Here is a 19,576-nt window from a genome sequence, read left to right on the forward strand (position 1 = left end):
GTTCATGTGAAATGATAACAAATATATTAAAAGTTCAATTGGATAGGGGCACACTCCAGTTTTCCCCTCGCAGGGGTTTATGAGGGAATGGTATCGAGTTCTATCCACGTCCAAAGTAGTGAAGCCCTTTGATGGGAAATTGGGTTACTAAGGATGATGTTATCTCTTCGGGGAAGGATATAACCTGGGTTCCTTGGGTGTTATACTACTACAAAAATGCTTATAGAACCCGATTATATTCATTAAATAACCCGGTTTTGAACCGGGTCCTATTGTCGACGAGTCCTATGTGAAAAAAGAAATAAAAGCCGATTCCAAAACCGAGTCCTATCAATTTAAAAAGGATGCGGTTTTTTTAACAACCGGGACATATAAAGATATTGGAGTATACAAAACATGGGCACGCAAGGAGATTTGGACACGATTCTACCATACAAAACCAAGTCATATAAGGAGATAAGACCCGGTTCCAATTCTCAAAACCAGGTTATGTAACAATTGCATCTGCACCGGTTCCATTATAATAACCGGGTCATTTAAGGAAAGCTGATTTTTTTATAATACTTTTTTATGAAAATAACTAATAGGGCTTACATCCAAAATTACATTATGTTACAATTAACCACCAACAAAGCTGAGACTTACACATCCAGCCATTATAGTCATTAATTAGCAACACATATTCAATACAAAAAAGTATACTCTAATTAGCAAATTATGTTAATGTAGACATGCTAAATAACCAACCATTATAGTCATTAATATACACGTGTTTGTGTGTCACAAAAAACAACTTGATTTGATCATATCTTACTACATAAACTTACATAAACTTTTTCAAAAAATAAATTGTTATTGCATCGAAGTAGAAGTGTAGCAGCCATCCTCCATTCTTACTGGAAAAAAAACACAACAAAGAATCAATTTTTTGTCTAATATTTCAAAACATATGATATTTAACAAACAATCATTAAACTAAAAGTAAGATGCTTTAATGATTAACAGCTAACCTTATATGCACCTTTAGACATCATTCATATAATTATTCCGAAATTCCATAGTCCACGTAGCAACAGTCGTAACCAACACCTTTACCTTTAAGGGAATTTTTTCATTCCCAAGGGTACCAAACTAGATAAAATATTACATAACATGTTCTTGATACAGACAAAATGAAAAAAAAAAAAAAGTATTTAATAAGTACTTACTCTATTTGGGAATCCATATTGCCTGGTCATTACAACATCAAACATCCATTTCATTACATAGTGCCCACTCAGCTAACTCTCGGATACGCCAACTTGGTTTCACTAAAATTGTGAAAGAAAGGAAACATAAGCAAGACAAATGAAACTACAACATCTGATTGTTGGATAAGTAATAAGATAAATTACCTCAGCGAACATCCATACATATGGAGTTGATGTGTTTTTTTCGTACCTAGCAAAAGCCCAAAAAATAAACAATCAATTGAGTTGTGTTCAAGTTTATAAAAAGAATGTAATTTTCATGCCTATTAAGAAATTTCTTACATGTCCAAAAGTTTGAGCAGGTAGTAGGTGTCTACAGGATTTTGCACACGCTTCATCAGAGAATCCAAAATGTACAAGACACGACTTGAAGGGCAAATCACCAAGAGGACCCAATGCATACTGATTATGTTTAGCAATTTTAGTATAAATGAACAAATAAACAAATAACTAATAATACAGATAGAAACTTATGGTACTTTTTCAGGGCAAATCACAAGAAACGATGTGAGACACATAGTTGAAAAAACATAAATCTTGTGAAACCAACTACAATATACACATTTTATCAATAATGAAAAGATAAAGACCATTTGATGCAATAATGGTACCAACTTGGATAAAATGAAAGAGGTTTCGTAGAGGTACGAATATATTCCCTTTGCACACGGATTGCGGTGGCATCTATTTCTGAATCTCCGATGCTTGTGTGGTCCTGAACAAAAGAAAAAGAATACATATTACATATAGAATACATCTTGCTAAAGAATTTGAAGTTTCTCCCTAGAGTCCAAAGGGTAAATATGTCCAAAAAATTTTGGTGGTTAGACAAGTAAACAGCAAGATAATCTTGTGGGGGTAGATTCTTGGAACCTTGAAATTTCAGTCTAAAAAATGGAGTGATAGTCATAGAAGCCCAAACTTTAGCAACAAAATAATGAAACTTGCTTTGGTATCAATCCCTTATTACCACAAATGGATGTGCCATTAACATGGACATAAACACAAATATAGCAATGAACAATGTAATACTGTAAAAGCATATTCCTCTGATTTTTTAGCCCAAATTCAATTTTGCACTTAAAATATAAAACAATTGGGTAGATATAAAATATTAAAATTATAAAGAAATAAAACTCCTCATAGAAATTAAGAATTTAGGATGACATTTATATTGATTATACATGCTAATTAATCTTTATTATGGGTGAAAAAAGATTGAAATGTGGAGGGGCATTTTTGTCTACTAAAGATAACAAAGTTTTGAATACCATTTGCATTAAATATAACAGGAACCTGGTTATATAATTTCAAAATGTCACAAAACCATCACGAAAGATCACTTACTATATACAGTGTGCTTCCTCACCAGATCTTTACACGGAGAGCTAAAAAGTCCCTTTAAGAGCAGGTATCAACAAATTTAATTTGAAGACCAGATCTTTGACCTGCAACACAAACACACACACAAAAACATATTTTTTTAAAAAAAGTTATACAGATTGATGTGGAGAGGGATATATCGATACCCAAATCCATAGTTGTTGCTCAACGAAGCGTGGATTGTTGTCATCGATAATCAACACAGTCAAAGCTATAATAATCAAAGGAAATAACAAAAACATATACCAATTAATAAACATACAAAGTACAACACCAATAGAAATGTTGAGTCGTCTAGACGATCGAATACTGCTACACGGACAATGATTTGGCGACCTAGCTAGTGAGACGAGGAATGAGATAGGGTTAATATAGGAGAGGAGAAGGGTTTGACACACCGATGTGATGGTCGACACGATGAAGTGGAGTCGTCGGTTGACGCACGAGAGAAGGGTTTGAGGCGACGGTGCAGTGGTAAAATTCGTCGATTATTGTAGTGGAGAAGAAGAAGGGTAAGGAGTACATACTGGTAATCGATTGGACCCCAAAATCGGTGGCGGGATATTGAATTTTCATGGCGGGATTTCCAAAATTTTACCTCAAAATAAGTTAGCCAAAACCAATTTATCTTTTAAATAATTTTGGCATAAATATGCACCGATACAAATGTAAAGCCATATATTTATTTACTTTTTCGTCCAACCAAATACTATGGAGGATTTTTTTTTTTCTAATTTGTATTGTTTACTTGGATCCACATTTCATTCAATACTTTTGTTATTTTTTTTATGTATCTATATTTTTAAATATGAAAGAAGGCTAAAATAAAAATGATGAGCAAATTTACAATCACTTTCATGTTTCATATTGAATTAACTTGTTTTACTTTCCAAAGTATGTGGATGAGAGGTACCAGATTTGGTCCCTAGGATTAGAATCAATAGGTCTTGATTCAAGAACAAGGAATCTCCAAAATAGTCTTTGACTAACTTTATTATGTGGGTGATAGATACGCAATTCGGTCTTGATTAGAATTGATAGTCCTTAATTCGAGAACATGTAATCAACAAAATTGTCTTTGACTAGCTTTATTAATTGCATAAAAATAAGAATCAATGGCGCACCATGTTTATAATGACATGCTAAACAACTTTAAACAATATCCTATAAATTAGGAATAAGTATCCTATTATGCACAGATAACTAAACAATTGGATAATAATATTTATTCAAATAAAACATTCAAAATAACTTTCATATTTTATTGCTTAGCCTTTAAGCAACCCTACTTCTGCCTTTGATAGGCCTGGCCAAACTATCCAGGATTATCAGTGGGTTATGATATCCATAATTCTTCATCTTGATTTGACCATAAGTAAGTGGTGTCATCAACACCATCATTTGAAGATGGTATGCCAATAGAAAATGGTGGTAGCTCGTCAAACTGATCGTACTCTTCCTCGTCCACGATATCATTAACACCAAGTATATTTTGTTTTCTATGCATGATGATGTGCTTTCCGGAGTCCTTTGGGTCCTCAACATATAATACTTGGGTAGCTTGTTTAACTATAATGAATGGTTCTGATACATAACATACACTGTTGTTCTTTTTTTCCTATCTATCTATTCTTCTCTTTTCTCATCTATCTAATGGATATTAGTGCTCATAACCATAACAAGCCCGATAATATTACTATAAATAACAGTGTTCTTTTGTGTAACGTCCAAAAAATGTCAATAAAAATTTTCATTTTAAAGCATCAAGTCATACAACCAATTGATCCAAAACCAAACAAAGTAAAATTTATTTTCAAACATCATAGTATATCAAAAGTAAAAGTGTGGAAAAGGCCATCAGGGGATGTAGTGCAATCAAGTCGGGCCCTTCCTTTTGAAACTAGAAGTACCTGGAAAATTTTAAACCACAAACCATAAGCAAAAAACTTAGCGAGTTCCCTAAAATACCACATAAACATATGGGCCTCGCCCAATAAAAAAAAGGCCTCGCCCACATACATAACGAGCATTGCCCACATACATAACGGGCCTCGTCCAACATGAAAACGGGTCTCACCCAACGGGCCTCACACAACATACAAACGGATCCCACCCAACAGGCCTTGCACAAAATAAAAACGGGTCCCACCCAACGGGCCTCACCTAACATACATAAAGGGTCTCGCCTAATATACATGCAAGAGTTACAAAGACAGCTAGCACTACTAGAAAAACAGCCTTTTATGACGCGCAATGCGTGTCGTAAAACGCTCAGACGACGCGCAAATGCGTGTCAAGGAAGGCCCTGTCATAACGAGAGACGACACGCTTTTGCGCGTCGTCCATTTACGACGCGCATTTATGACACGCATTTACGACGCGCAGTTATGACACGCAATGCGTATCAAGGAAGGCCCTGTCATAAAGGAAGACGACACGCATTTGCGTGTCGTAACCTTACGACGCGCGTGTTTATGACACACAATGCGTATCAAGGAAGCCGCTGTCATAAATGAAGATGACACGCATTTGCGTGTCATAAACTTCAGTAACCATTTTCGATATGCATTTACGACGCGTCTTTACGATACTCATTTACGCATTATACAAAAATATGTAAACAAATATATACCAAAACAATCAATTTGAAACATCCCAAAATACGACCCAAAATTTTTTTGTTTTAATATTACTAAAATCACATCATCCAATGTCATACATACTAAGAACCATAGAGTGAGTAACTCAAAAGTCAAGTAATTGTGTCAAAACAAATACTGTATCAATCATATCGAAATATCTGAATAAAACTCCCAGGATAAAATTGAAGCTGTGGTGTGTGCCATGCCATCATCCCGAGCTCTTCCTCTTACTTGCGGAAGTACCTGAAACCAAAACTGAAAATGTAAGCACAAAGCTTAGTGAGTTCCCCAAACTACCACATACCATACAATGACATGTAAGCAAATACTGGGCCCCGCCCACTGCATCGGGCCCCGCCCGGCATCGGACCGAAATCCGGAACTAGCTTGGGCCCCGCCCACTTCATCGGACCCCGCCCACTACATCGGGCCCCGCCCGGCATCGGACCGAAGTCCGGAACTAACTGAGCATAGCATAGCATAATCATAACTACTGGCATAAACACATATATTGCATACTGCATCGGACCAAAGTTCGGAACTCATATCACAAAAACATGCTTGAATCACAAAGACATCAAGCACACTGAACTACTGCATCAGACCGAAGTCTGGAACTACTGCTAACTAAACGGGCCGGCATTGTGGCCGTAGACCCGTTCCTACTGGAAGGAAACTCACCTCGTAAGCTGGATGCTGAAAAAAGCTACTCGGGAACTGTCTGCTACTGCTCCGGTATCTCCCCGACTACAATTCCCATAAATATACTCAATCAAATACTGATAACTAAACTGGGGGTGAAATGACTATTTTACCCCCGGTCAAAGTCAACTTCCTGGCCAAAGTCAACCTCCAGTTGACCGGACTCGCCGAGTAGGGCCGCCAACTCGCCGAGTCCCTTTCATCCGTTCTAGTCCTCTACTCGCTTCTACTCGTCGAGTTTGGCGAAGACTCGACGAGTTCTTCTTCGATACATACATCGAGTCTAACTTCATCCGACTCGCCGAGTTGTATGAACACTCGTCAAGCCTGAAGAACAACTCGCCGAGTTGAAGAACAACTCGTCGAGTCCTAAGCATGCTATTACTATACAGTCGATTCTAATCGATTTTAGTGCTTCCAAATCATAGATCTAGGCTCTTAGGGTTGGTTTTACACGTAAAGTTTCCAACTTTACGTGCATGCATGAAGAGATGAGGCTAGAACATCAAAATAAGCTAACAATGGGGTCTTAGGGTTTGGAACTCGACCTTGGGTGCATAAAGGCAGCTACTTTGAGCTCCTACAGCTTAAATATACTCAGATCTATGATCCATTTCCTTATAGGAGTCCCAATCTCGAGTTTGGATCCAAAAAGTCCCAAAAAGAAGCACATCTAAGCATACAAGACTATCAAATGGAAATAACAAGCAAGGTACAAGCTTTAGTACCAGAATGTGAGGCTGATGATCAAGAGACTCTGGATCTTCTTCTTCTCCTTTGGATCCTTCCTTCTTTCCTTCTCTTCCAAAACCTCCAAACTAGCACAAACACACTCAAGCTCAACAATGGGGGCTAGGGTTTACAGGGAAAATGCTCTAAAGGTGCTGGAGGCTGGGGTGGGAGGCTATAATGACGTTTATATAGGGTACAAACCCTTGAAATTAGGGCTTCATCCAGACATGCAGACTCGCCGAGTCCTTTCATATGGACTCGCCGAGTAGCCAACTTAAAATGCGTGAACATCCCGTCTCTACTCGACGAGTTGGGCTACAGACTCGTCGAGTATCCCTTAAGAAAATGAAAATTACTTTATTTAAATCACATACCATAAATGGGGCGTTACACAATTTCATCCAATAACATCATGTCAAAAAATTGTAATACATTGATATTAAGGGGATCTAATTGTACATTGTTATTAAGAGGTTTTCCCTAACTATATAACCTAATACTACATTGCTATTAAGGGACACCTTCTGTAATGTAATGCTATACAAACTAAAAAGATATACACAAAGATGATAAACATCAAATTCCAACTAAGTATAGTTGCATATTGCCTTTCATAATTCTTTAAGACTAATAAACCCCTGCTCTGATAATTCTTGTGATATGATATTTGATCCATGTGGTGTTCCGGGTTCCATTAAAACCTGCTCTGCATTGAAAATATTTGCATAAGTGTGTATCGTTGCAGAATTGCTTGCTCTAACACAACACAAAGATATTAGCCACTTTTTTTGCATCAGAAAAAAAAATGAACTTAACAAACCTGCCATATCAAGAGAAGTCATGAATGACCACGTATACACTCTAACAACAGCTACTCCATGTTCCAGCTGTAAAATAGGAACAACCTTTCCAGCAAATTAATCATATGTGATTAAATACATATAATCACATGTGATTATATGAATCTAATCACATATGATTTATGTGGACATAATTCATTTTTGCTTTGTCGATTAAATAGTTGTTCTCATGTATTTTATCATATGTGATTATATGTATAATCGTATGTGATTAAGTACATGAGCACAACTATTGAATCGAGAAGGGAAAAATGAATCTTGTCCACCTCAAATCATATGTGATTATATACATATAATCACATGTGATTAATTACACAAAAGCAATTATTCAGTCGAAACCGCAAAAAATAAATATTATCTACATAAATCATATCTGATTAAATACATATAATCACATGTGATTATATGTATCCAATCATATATGATTTATGTGGATGAGATTCATTGTCACATTCTCGATTCAATAATTGTTCTTTGTCCACTGTAATCATATGTGATTAAATACATATAATCATATGTGATTATATGTATATAGTCACATATGATTTATACGGACAAAAAATAATGATGTCTATATAAATCATATGTGATTAGATACATGTGATCACATATGATTATATACACAAGAACAACTATTGAATCGAAAACACAAAGATAAATATTGTCCACATATATCATATGTGATTAAATGCATATAATCACATGTGATTATATATATCTAATCACATAGAATTTATGTGGAAAATATTTATTTTCACGTTCTCGATTCAGTTGTTGTTCTTGTGTGCTTAATTACATGAGATTATATGTATCTAATTAGATATGATTTATATGGACAATATTCATTTTCACATTCTTGTTCAATAGTTGTTCTTGTACATTTAGTCACATATGATTTCTGTACACAATATTTATTTTTGCGTTTTTGATTAAATAGTTTTTCTTTTTCCACATTAATCATATGTGATTAATACATACAATCACATATGATTAAATACATAAGAAAAAATATTGAATCATCAATATCATCAATATAAATCATATGCGATTTGATACATATAATCACATGTGATTAAGTACATGAGTACAACTATTGAATTGAGAAAAAAATAATGAATCTTGTCCACATAAATCAAATGTGATTAAATACATATAATCACATGTGATTAAATATATTAGAACAATTATTGAATCGACGCAAGAATAAATATTTTCCATACGAATCATATGTTATTAAATAAATATAATCACATGCGATTAAATACAAACGAACAACTATTGAATCGACACGTGAAAACAAATATTGTCCATGTAAATCATATGTGATTAAATACATATAATCACATGTGATTTAATACACGATGCCAATTATTAAATCGAAAACACGAAAATAAATGCGGCCTACGTAAATAATATTTTATTAAATACATATAATCACGTGTAATTATATGTATCTAATCACATATGATTTACGTGGACAATATTCATTTTTGTATTCTCGATTCACAAGTTTTTCACGTGTATTTAATCACATGTGATTATATGTATTTAATAACATATAAATCATATATGATTCGATACATATAATCACATGTGACTCTATACATATAATCACATGTGATTATATACCCGAGAAAAACTAATGAATCAAAATCACAATAACAAATCTTTGTAGGTGGGGTGGGGTGGTGGCGGCAGGTGGTGGTCATGGGTGGTGGTGATGTCTGGTGATGGGTGGTGGTGGGTGGGTGGGTGGAGTGGTGGTGATAGTGATGGGTGGTGGTTTTGGTGGGTAGTGGGTGGGTGTGGGTGGTAGTGCTGGTTGGGTGGTGATGATGGTAGGTGGTGATGGTAGTGGCGGGTGGTGGTGGAGGTGGTTGTGGTGGGTGGTGGTTGTGATGGCGGTGACGGGTGGTGGTGGGTGGTGGGTAGTGATGGGTGGTGGGTGGTGGTTGGTGGTGGTGGGTAGTGATGGGTGGTGGTGGTTGGTGGTGGTGGGTGGTGGTTGTGGTGGGTGGGTGGTGGCGGGTGGTGGTGGGTGGTGGGTAGTGATGGGTGGTAGTGACAGGTGGTGGTGATGGGTGGTAGGTAGTGGTGGCGGGCGGTAGGGGTGGGTGGTGGTGGCGGGTGGTGGTCGTTGGGTGGTGGTCGTTGGGTGGTGATTGTGGTGGGTGGTGGTAGTGGTGGCAGGTGGTGGGTAGTGGTTGGTGGCGGTGGTTAGTGATGGGTGGCGGTGATGGTAGGTGGTGGTGGGTGGTGGTGGTGGGTGGCGGTGATTGGTGGTAGGTAGTGGTTGTGGGTGGTGGTGGCAGGCGGTGGTGATGGATGGTGGAGGTGGGTGGTGGTCGCAGGTGGTAGTGGTTGGGTGGTGATGGTGGTGGCGGGTGGTGGTTGGTGGTGGTGGTAGTGGTGGTGGGTGGTGGTGGTGGTGGGTAGTGATGGGTGGTGGGTGGTGGTTGGTGGTGGTGGTTAGTGATGGGTGGTGGTGGTGGTGGGTGGTGTTGGTTGGGTGGTGAGTGGTGTTAGTTAGTGGGTTTTTTAATTGTTTTTAAGTATTTTTTTATTTATATGAATATTATTTTATAATTTTAATTAAAAAAATTATGTGGTCGAAATTTGTTATCAAATGTTCTCGCGATAAGAAATGTTCTCGATTGAACGCTTCTCTATATATATATATATATATATATATATATATATATATATATATATATATATATATATATATATATATATATATATATATATATATATATATATATATATAATGAATTTGTTTGGTAACTTATAGCAAAATCAACAATCTCAAACTCAAAGTAAATACCGAAATCATATAGTAGCTAATACCTATATCATATTGTCAATAAACAATTATATATTACTTTTCCATTTAGGTTTGACAGGAAGGCGGGATTACATTATTTAATTTCCCGCCAAAAAGCCAAGATCATCTACCCTTTCATTGACTTTGTAGAATCAACAAGCACCGATTCACTCACAAATAAGGGAGAGAGAGAGAATTTCGGAGAAAGGGGAAAAACAAAGAGAACCATACAGGGAAGAAATCGTGAGGGGCACGGAGAGATAAACGCACATGGGATCATAAATTAATTTCAAAACATCATATACATACACTGAGGACGGTATTTCCATACTGAAATCATCAACATAGCATCAGGTTCGTCCCTTTCTATTATGATTTTGTTAATGTTGTTGATTCCAACTCTAATTTGCATAAATTGGGGCACTTTAAAGTTAATTATTTATTATGATGCTTGTGTGCAACTGATTTAATTAATTAAACGAGTTGAATTACTAAAAGGCAAAGCTAATAAGAGTAAACTACATACCGATATGTAAATTAATACCTCTGTTGTAGATTTCACTTGCTATCACATTTATATGGCATGCTTTGGCACTCTGCCTACATAGATAAACAATAAACTTGTGTACACATGTATTGATATTTAATTGAGCGGACTTGCAAAGAAGTGTAAAGCAATTAAAAGTAACCACTTAATTAACTTAAGAGGTACATACCAAGCAACGTCTATCTTTCTTCACTTAAATTTTCTGCGTATGTTAATGGAGGATTAAACACATAGCTGCCTTTCTTATCTGACGTGTTGTCTCGTTGGGTTTTTGTATGCGTTAATGGGTGGATAAATGCAATAAATAGCAAAAGTAATCCCAGAAATCAACGATAATTATTATTCAAAAAGATTTTAGCATCATCTGTTAAGCTGTTTGTTTCATTATCTGTTAAGTTATAAAATTAATATTTTATTTGGTGATAATTTTATATCTTATTCCCTTATGTTAAGTTAAAAAATCAATATTTTTTATGATAATCGTATTTGGTTTTGTTGTTTCTTGATATGAGAAAGTTAAGAATTTAAATATGCTTTTCACTGATGATTGTGTTTCGTTTCTGCAGAGTGAAGACATGGAATAAATTTCCAACGCTACTTCTCTTTTTCGATGCTACTCCCCATAGCTACAAATGAGACTAAAGACTTATCTGGTGTTTTGTTCTGTTTTGTATTATTAAAGTTTTTTTGGTTCTTCTTCACATCTTTTTGTTTGTTGATTTGTAAGTCGAGGATCCATCAGACTTATCTTGGTATCGGCCTAACTTTCATGATTCACGATTCTGGTCTTAATATGTTTCTATCTATTTTATTCAATACAAGTTCTAATTTGTTAAAGAAAAAAAAAACAGGGTCAGCAAAAATTACAATACGTGGGGTTTACTGATATGCTGATATTTATATGTCCTATAAACTTTATTTAGATCAAACAATCATTGATAAATAGATATGCTATTGGATTAAATTACATTTTTAGAAAAAAGCTTCAAAACAACTGCACATATGTTAGGTGATGCAGAATTGGTTTTGTATTTATATCTGATGCAGAATTGTTATATTTATATCCATCAGAGTGCATCTGAGGACATCATTAGTGAACTAAGTTCAATGTTTTTTAATATATAGGATTCATCTGATGTAATTTATGGAACTTGACTATGTTTTCATGTAATTTTACACCATTGGGGGAAAAGAATATATACACGAAAGTAAACTGATGTCTATACTTTAATCTTAAAAAAAACCCTAATGCCTTTAATACAATATACAATATAAGCATCACCTGAGTGATTATTTGTGTTCTATATAAGAAAAAAATCAATATAAAAAGAAACAAGAGCACGCTTGAGAGCCATAGAAACCCGGTTGTTGCTTGACAAGCAGGTCCTATAACCCTCTCAAAAGCACGGCCCAGTGCCATAGAACACGGTTTCGTTTGGAAAACCGGGTCATATAACTTTACAGCTAAAAGAGCCGGCTGTGTCATTAGAAACCGGGTTGTTTAGTTCACTCATATATCCCGGTTCCTCATCTTAAACCGGGTCATATAACTCTTCCCTTTATAAATCCCGGTTTTCCCATAATATGTCCCTTTTTTTCATAAACCGGGTCTTATATGGCGAGTCCTATGTGACATTTTGTAGTAGCATACTGCCCTATCGGATGTCACTGCCCGCTACACTAAACCGCCGTTCAAAAAAAATATTATTAATTTTATCAAAAAATGACACTAATATAAAAGGATATTTAATTTCTCTAACATTAATTACCTTAATCTTTTTCACAATAGATAAATTGAAAAAAAAAAAGGTTTGGAAAAGGACTATTGTCCAAATTAAAGTATAAAGAAAAAAAAAATTGGTAAAGTACAAGAAATTTTAGAATACTTTCAAAATTAAAAACTTAAAATAGGTATCGCTTTAGACGTAATATTACATATAAATCCATTAAATTTTAACAGTTACAATCAAGGCATGTTATTCAATAGGAACAACTTTAGAAAAGTAAAAAAAAAAATCAATAACGTACGCACTAGATGAACAATATATATTGAATTTTATTGAAATAAATGGTCACTAGCTACTTCTGAGAATCCAAGGCCAAAATGGTGCTTAGATTCATGGGACTCATGTATTCGGTTGAACCAGTCATCATTTGCTCGACGATAATCTTGTTGGCTTTTTCCGAGGGGTGGAATGCATCCCAAAAGGCATACAAATCTCTGTTATCGCACAAGTTTGACAGTGGGGTGCATAGACCCAGCCCATTGTATGGTCCTTGTCCACAGCATGCTATCTTTGCCGACACAAATCCTGCATACAGCCATACACCCAACCATCTTTAATTAACTCAAACTCAACCACATGTGCATATAGAGGTACCATGCACAAATAAAACAAATATGTTCGGCCTCATTTACCAAAAGCTCCTGGATCACTGATAAAGTCGGAATGCATCTTCTTCGAGTTCACACTGATGAATACATGACTGCCTATTTTGCTATTGAGATCACTCAGCATTTTGTTAAGTTGTGGGTTATATAATCCTGCAGCTTTCTGAAGTTCGGTTGCACATTCACCATTCCGGCTGCGCTGGGCTAGTTCCGCTGGCACACACCCCAACGGGCCAGTTCCTGTGACAAGAACCCTACGAGCTCCCAAATCATACAGTTTCTGCATTTAATTAATCAATGATTTGAAGTTTATGGTTTACACAAATCTGTAAACTTGAATGAATGGTAATTAATTCTATATATATGATCGTATGCATTATGCGTACCATTAAAATCTTTTTGTATTCCGATATGATAAAACGGACATAATTAGGTAGCGCATATTGTCGAGAGCGAGCTGAGTAAGGAACCAAGTAGTAGTTGTTGACAAAATCGTTGCCACCAAGTGTCATGAGAACGACCGCGTTTTTTACAAGCTTTTTAGCCTGGTTCGCTCCTATAAGGCCGCTTAATCGTTGTTGATACTGCCTAAAGTATTCAAACTGCAACGGAATCCGAATTATATTCACCTGAAAAGCATATCGGTAATTAATACTCATCATGATTTATGAAGTTGCATTGTAAGCTTCATGAAAAAGGTAGAAAGAAAGAATTCTACGAATTGGACTCCGGTGTCATTAAGTATTCCAATCCCTGCAGACGCAAAATTAGCACCAACGAGTAGCCTCCGTCCTGTAAGTTGAGGGTTCAAGAACGGCAATGTGGGCTCCTCCCCCATGCGCTGACCTGGCATTGTACGTATAAAATCAACAAATATATAAATAATGAATGTTAGTAAAAGGGTATGTATGTTAGAAACTCTACTGATAAGGTCAGGCATGTTGAGGCCGTTAGAGAAACGGCCTGTTGGTCTATGTGTAGGGTAATCAATGCCATAAGGAGGTGAGTCGGCTCGGGCAGATGTAACCAAGTAGTTGTTGTTTCCATTGTCGACTAGTGAGTCTCCAAACACAAAAAACGCTCGAGCGTCAGCCCTAAGACAGACTGATGCCACTACCCATATGGTTAAAATGAAGGTGAAGGAAAGACCATATGATGTTGAGATAGCCATGAATAGTTTTTTTACAATAATCGGCTACGCTATATGATCGCAATTTTATAGAGAATATACGTGATCCGTTTATATAAAGATTCTTTTTGAAATATAATATTGCAAAATCCATTGAACTTTTAGCTAGATCCCTGCATCATGTGTAGGTAGCACAGTTGTAAAGAAGAAGCACCATCAATGATGCAGCATGCTATTGATCAGTGGTAGTTCAGATTGTAAGTATTCAGGTGGACGTTGCTGGGAAGATTAATTAATTAATTCATTTGACGTATACTAACAACATGAATAATTAATTGCATTTCTCAAAATTCATGGATTTAGGATATACGTAAAAAAAATTGGAGGAATTTGGTTGACAGGGAGGAGATCTTAAATAAGGTTGCATGTGATGAACGTGAAGGCTGTGAAAAGCCGTTAGAGCAATGATAGGTTGAGAGAGCGTAAGTACAAGTAAACCAGAATGAGGCATAGCATTAAATTCATTTGTTTGTTGAATCCTATTGAATAGGAGTCCTGAGGTTGAAGCTTAAAGTTGATGAGTATTAAACCAATGCTACAAAGATCTCGTGAAAGGGGAGGTGGTGAGCTGTTTCTTGTGGCTTTTGGACCCCCACCCCAACCAACCAACCCCTCATGTAGAACCTACAATGGAAGTTTTCATGGTTTCTAGCAAAAAATAACCAATCGATTATTGATGTCATGGTGACTTATATGGTCGAAGCAATAACTTTTAGCCCTGTTAATTAAGTGGCTTACCATAGTTCGAATCCTGCACTTGGATATATTTGGTAATTAAATTAACCAAAATGCATCTTTGAATCCTCGTATCATGCTACTGTTGACAATACTCTAGTTAGCAACGTATAGAAAATGACATAAATGCCCTACGAACTTTCTAGGGTTTACCTGTTGATTCCCTAAAAATTTTGTCGGACTTTATGGATCCCTAAACTAGGATATGACCTGCTTTCATCACATCCATCAAACCTGCAACTCGGAGGGAGAATGAGAGGTAGCTTGTGCGATTTTGAATAGAGAAGAAGGAAGGAGGGGGTCAATTCCTTGAAGAGCTGAAATCGAATCAAAGAAAATAGTGGAAGGGGTTGTGATCGAGAATCGATTGGAAGGGGAAGAGGATTGTGATCTTCGGTGAGTGTGTGTGACGATCGAGGGTGACGACGGAAAGAAGAGTAGCGATCAATTTCTTGGGAGGGTACGAATTGAGTGTGAATCGGCTTTAGAAGAAAATGAGATTTTTTTGTACGAATTGATCCCTAACCTTATTTTTTTTGCTTTATAGGAGCACAATGTGAGTTTTTTTGGTCTAAAATGTCACTGAACCGACTATTACAGGTTGACAGCGACTAAAAGAGCAGATCATATCCTAGTTTAGGAACCCATAAAGCCCAACAAAAACTTTAGAGACTCAACGGGTAAACCCTAGAAAGTTCATAATGTATTTGTGTCATTTTCGCTTTTCTTATCTATCTATACATTTAGCAATGTGTATAATTTTCTTATCTATCTATACAGTACCTAACAAATGAAAATAAAATTTCATTTTTTTAGGGCCATAAAGTTTTATTTCCCTTTTAATCTAACGATTACACATGTCATTGGTCATATTTATTTCCGTCAAATTTTTTTGAGAGTTAAATGATTTATATTTTAATGATTTTAAAAAATAAAATTACATAATTATAATCTAACTAACTCTATTTTAATTTATAATTTATAGCTTTAAATTTTAGTGTATGTTAACTAAATAAAGAAACCAATTTTAATCTAATTTAATTTAATGATTTTGATTTGAACTAAATGAAATTAGGAATATGAAGTTAGATATCATGCAATTTGATTGATTATAACTAAAAATGTGGGATTTTTAATGATTTTGAATTTTTGATTTTAATTTGACAATTTTTTAATGATAATATCTTGTGTCAAGTGCATTTTTCTAAAGCCTTAAAACTTTATTTTTTCTTTATTTCTAATGATGACACATGACATTGCTCATATTCCTGGTTACAAAATTTTCAAAATTAAATGATTTATATTTAATGATTATAAAATATAAAATTAGATAATTATAATCAACTAACCTTATTTTAATTCCTAATTTATAGCTTTGAATTTTAATGTATAACGTCACATTTTCACAAACAATTTTTTTTTTTCGTTTTTAAATAAGGTAAGAATATCATTTACATAAACTTAGTTAAGAAAACTCACTTGTTCCGAAATACAGTTGTTTGAAAATCAGAGTAAAATAAATCATGTTGAATCTCTAGTAATGATAATGAGTGTGTACAGTCATGCATTCAACTTCCCATGATCACCAATGGTACATGAAAAACATTTAATCCACAACTATAAGCAAAAACTTAGTGAGTTTCCCCCAAAATACCATACACCAAAATATACATACAATACATGCACACATGAGACTTCAGTCTGTCTTGCATGCCTCGCAAGGCCTACAGCATGCCCGAACCGCTCTACCGAGCCTACAGTCTAACTGGACCGTCTCGCAAGGCCTACAATATAATTGAACTACTCTATTGGTCCTACATACTGACTGGACCGCCTCGTAAGGCCTACAATACACCTGGACCACCCTCTCTCACTATACAGTTGGTCCACACTTGGCCTACAGCACACCGCTGGCCCGCCCGAGTATCTTGGCTTACAGCACAAAGCAGGAGCGCCTCAACCCACCACCCAATATGTCAACATATGTAACTGACAAGCATTCAAGTAAACACATAAACACATGCAACTATCTACACTAGTCTACTTGTCTAACAGCTCACTACCGTATACCATGCCTTATATAGTACACTACGACACTACCGACAAATATCCAAGGAATGCATAACTATATGTAGACCAGAGGTAAGTTAGACATTTGTACGGGTGATCCCAATCTAGAGTCACAACCAAAAAAGGAACTGGCAAGAAAGCCTAGATCAAGAGATCTCATGTTATCCTACATAACTACGTACATCCCCTAGGGCACTCTACTAAACGATTACCAAGCTATTGGTACTCTAACCAGCATACCACTACTCATATATCCTGATACACAAGGATATGCACTATAACACATAGTATAGTGAGGAAACTCACCTGAATCGAAGACCCAAAGAAACACAGCAACATGCTCACTCCATGCACTGATCGTTCCCATGAACTAACTAGCACCAAGCAAAAGTAAAACCTTAGTCAATAACCCAATTCCTTCAAGTTTGACCAAAGTTCAAACTGGTCCAAAAATCAACGGTCAAAAAATTCAATGGTCAACCAGGTCAACCCGCACCACGACGTGCATGCCTCTTGGACACATTATGGGAACATTAGGACAAAACAGTCGCGAAGCTGAGAACCACCACCCCGTGGCAAGCCCATTGTCACGTCGTGTAAACTGATAGAAAGCCATATTCTCCATTAAGAGTTTAACCCTTACAGTTCTAAACTCGTAACTTTAGATCTGGTCTATTTCAATGACATAACGGATAAAGTTTCCAACTTTATCCATTAGAACTCCACCACAAGCCAATATCTACAATTTTATGTCCATTAAGTCCTTAATGAGGCTATAACTTGGGCATGGACATAAGGGACTCCATACATGACTCTTTTCTTATTCACCAGAACTTTATTAACCTTAGAAAGACATCTCAAGCTCTAGAGTTCTTCAAAATCTTGAGCATCCAAGGAAGGGACCAAAATCAAGCGAAATGAACTTATACTTGCATCAAGAAGAACATGTTGGGTTTTGAGCATTCTAACACTCCTAAGGTGTACATGCAACCCTAAATACCTTGGATCTATGTTTTCTCTATTATACATGCAAATATCAATTTTCCAAGGTATTGTTCTAACTAGCATAATATGAAGTACATATAATATAAATTCTAGTAGAATTACATACCTCTTTGTTGTAGCTTGATTCCATGGAGCTTAAGAGCCTAGTGCCTCAAGTGTGACACCTCAAATGGTTCACACAACATCACCAACATCTTGGAATAACTTGAGAGAAAAGGTTCTTATACTCAAATCGGCTAGCCCTCATGTGTACACACACTAGTGCCCATTTCTTGAGCCATGGGGTCCTTATATATGGTGGCTATTAGGGTTACACCATGTAACTCATGTCTTTCCATATTCTCCATGCTCCATGGGTTAAAACCTCCATGGAGTATCCATGGGTTACTCCATGGGTTTAGCCCAACATGAAGAGCTATGGATCATAAGCCCACATATATAAGAATGAATGATTTATACAATCAATCCCCATATATTTAATTAGTCTCCTTTTGATCACAAAGTTAATTCAAAATTAATTCTTAATCAATACTAATTAAATAATATGATTTCATATTAATATATTAACAAATCATAAATATCCTTTTCTCATAAAAGTCTATCCAAATTGTTCCGATGCCATGCAACCCAAATGGACCATGCCAATCGGGTCAAGTACATACCAATTATAGTTATGGACTTAGACACTAATCCAACAGTCTCCCACTTGGATAAGTCTAAAACTATTATTGCGTATGACTTCAAAACCCGACTAGCAATCGTAGCACTTAAAAGCTGCTGTCGAACTCTGAACAAATCAATGACGCGTCCATTAGATAATGGATCATATATTCCTCCATTCTAGATATCATATGGACTGAGACATGGATTATAATCATTCTCTCTGTCCATTTGTTGTTTCCCGATTTCCGATTTATGACGACCGACTAATTGAACAAATCAAATCAGTCCAGGCTTGGCCAAGCACTTCGGGGTGTCATCACTAAATCATCGAGGGGCCCACAGATATCGCTTTTATCCCTTTAAGGGTAAAAGGAATGGATAAACTTCGACTCATATGCTTGTTTTACTACTTGTTGAATCATACACAAAGGCACGTTTTATAACATCGAGTTACCAATGCGTTTTCGTACAATCAATGTATAACCAACTCATAGGCAACAACTCATATCTCTAGGTTTGAAGAATATAAGATATTATCGTCTCATGATCACTCGTGATACAATCCATGAAGTGAGTCAAATG

General features: G+C 36.1%; 1 protein-coding gene and 1 long non-coding RNA gene across 5 annotated transcripts; both read right to left on the reverse strand.

The window, feature by feature from the left end:
- Positions 1 to 739: 739 nt before the first annotated feature.
- On the reverse strand, positions 740 to 3,225 carry LOC145156971 (uncharacterized). 4 transcript variants are annotated; one of them, XR_013737017.1, is made up of 8 exons: positions 2,880 to 3,225; positions 2,598 to 2,698; positions 1,866 to 1,965; positions 1,533 to 1,652; positions 1,395 to 1,440; positions 1,209 to 1,310; positions 1,011 to 1,095; positions 740 to 896 (listed from the first exon to the last, which is right to left on the reverse strand). It is a non-coding gene; the product is annotated as an uncharacterized LOC145156971 (long non-coding RNA). The 4 variants fall into 4 exon arrangements; XR_013737016.1 differs by having other exon boundaries at positions 1,011 to 1,131; XR_013737015.1 differs by having other exon boundaries at positions 1,011 to 1,310; positions 2,896 to 3,225.
- A 9,609-nt stretch (positions 3,226 to 12,834) lies between these two features.
- Positions 12,835 to 14,570, reverse strand: LOC145160963 (GDSL esterase/lipase At5g33370-like). The gene is made up of 5 exons (XM_079080353.1): positions 14,257 to 14,570; positions 14,051 to 14,178; positions 13,719 to 13,961; positions 13,360 to 13,612; positions 12,835 to 13,252 (listed from the first exon to the last, which is right to left on the reverse strand). Exons 1-5 carry the CDS (start codon positions 14,501 to 14,503, stop codon positions 13,020 to 13,022), a joined length of 1,104 nt encoding a protein of 367 aa, XP_078936479.1. The 5' UTR covers positions 14,504 to 14,570; the 3' UTR covers positions 12,835 to 13,019.
- Between the last annotated feature and the right edge of the window lie 5,006 nt (positions 14,571 to 19,576).

The sequence above is a fragment of the Lactuca virosa genome, chromosome 2 (genome assembly GCF_052849685.1).
Source record: "Lactuca virosa cultivar CGN04683 chromosome 2, Lactuca_virosa_CGN04683_v6, whole genome shotgun sequence".
Taxonomy (NCBI): Eukaryota; Viridiplantae; Streptophyta; class Magnoliopsida; order Asterales; family Asteraceae; genus Lactuca; species Lactuca virosa.

Excerpts from the sequence above, each read along its gene's own strand:
- LOC145160963 (XM_079080353.1), bottom strand. The coding sequence starts at position 14,503 with ATGGCTATCTCAACATCATATGGTCTTTCCTTCACCTTCATTTTAACC. Across the intron at positions 14,179-14,256 it reads CAACATGCCTGACCTTATCA|GTCAGCGCATGGGGGAGGAG; the intron begins GTAGAGTTTCTA and ends GTACAATGCCAG. Across the intron at positions 13,962-14,050 it reads ATGACACCGGAGTCCAATTC|GTGAATATAATTCGGATTCC; the intron begins GTAGAATTCTTT and ends TATGCTTTTCAG.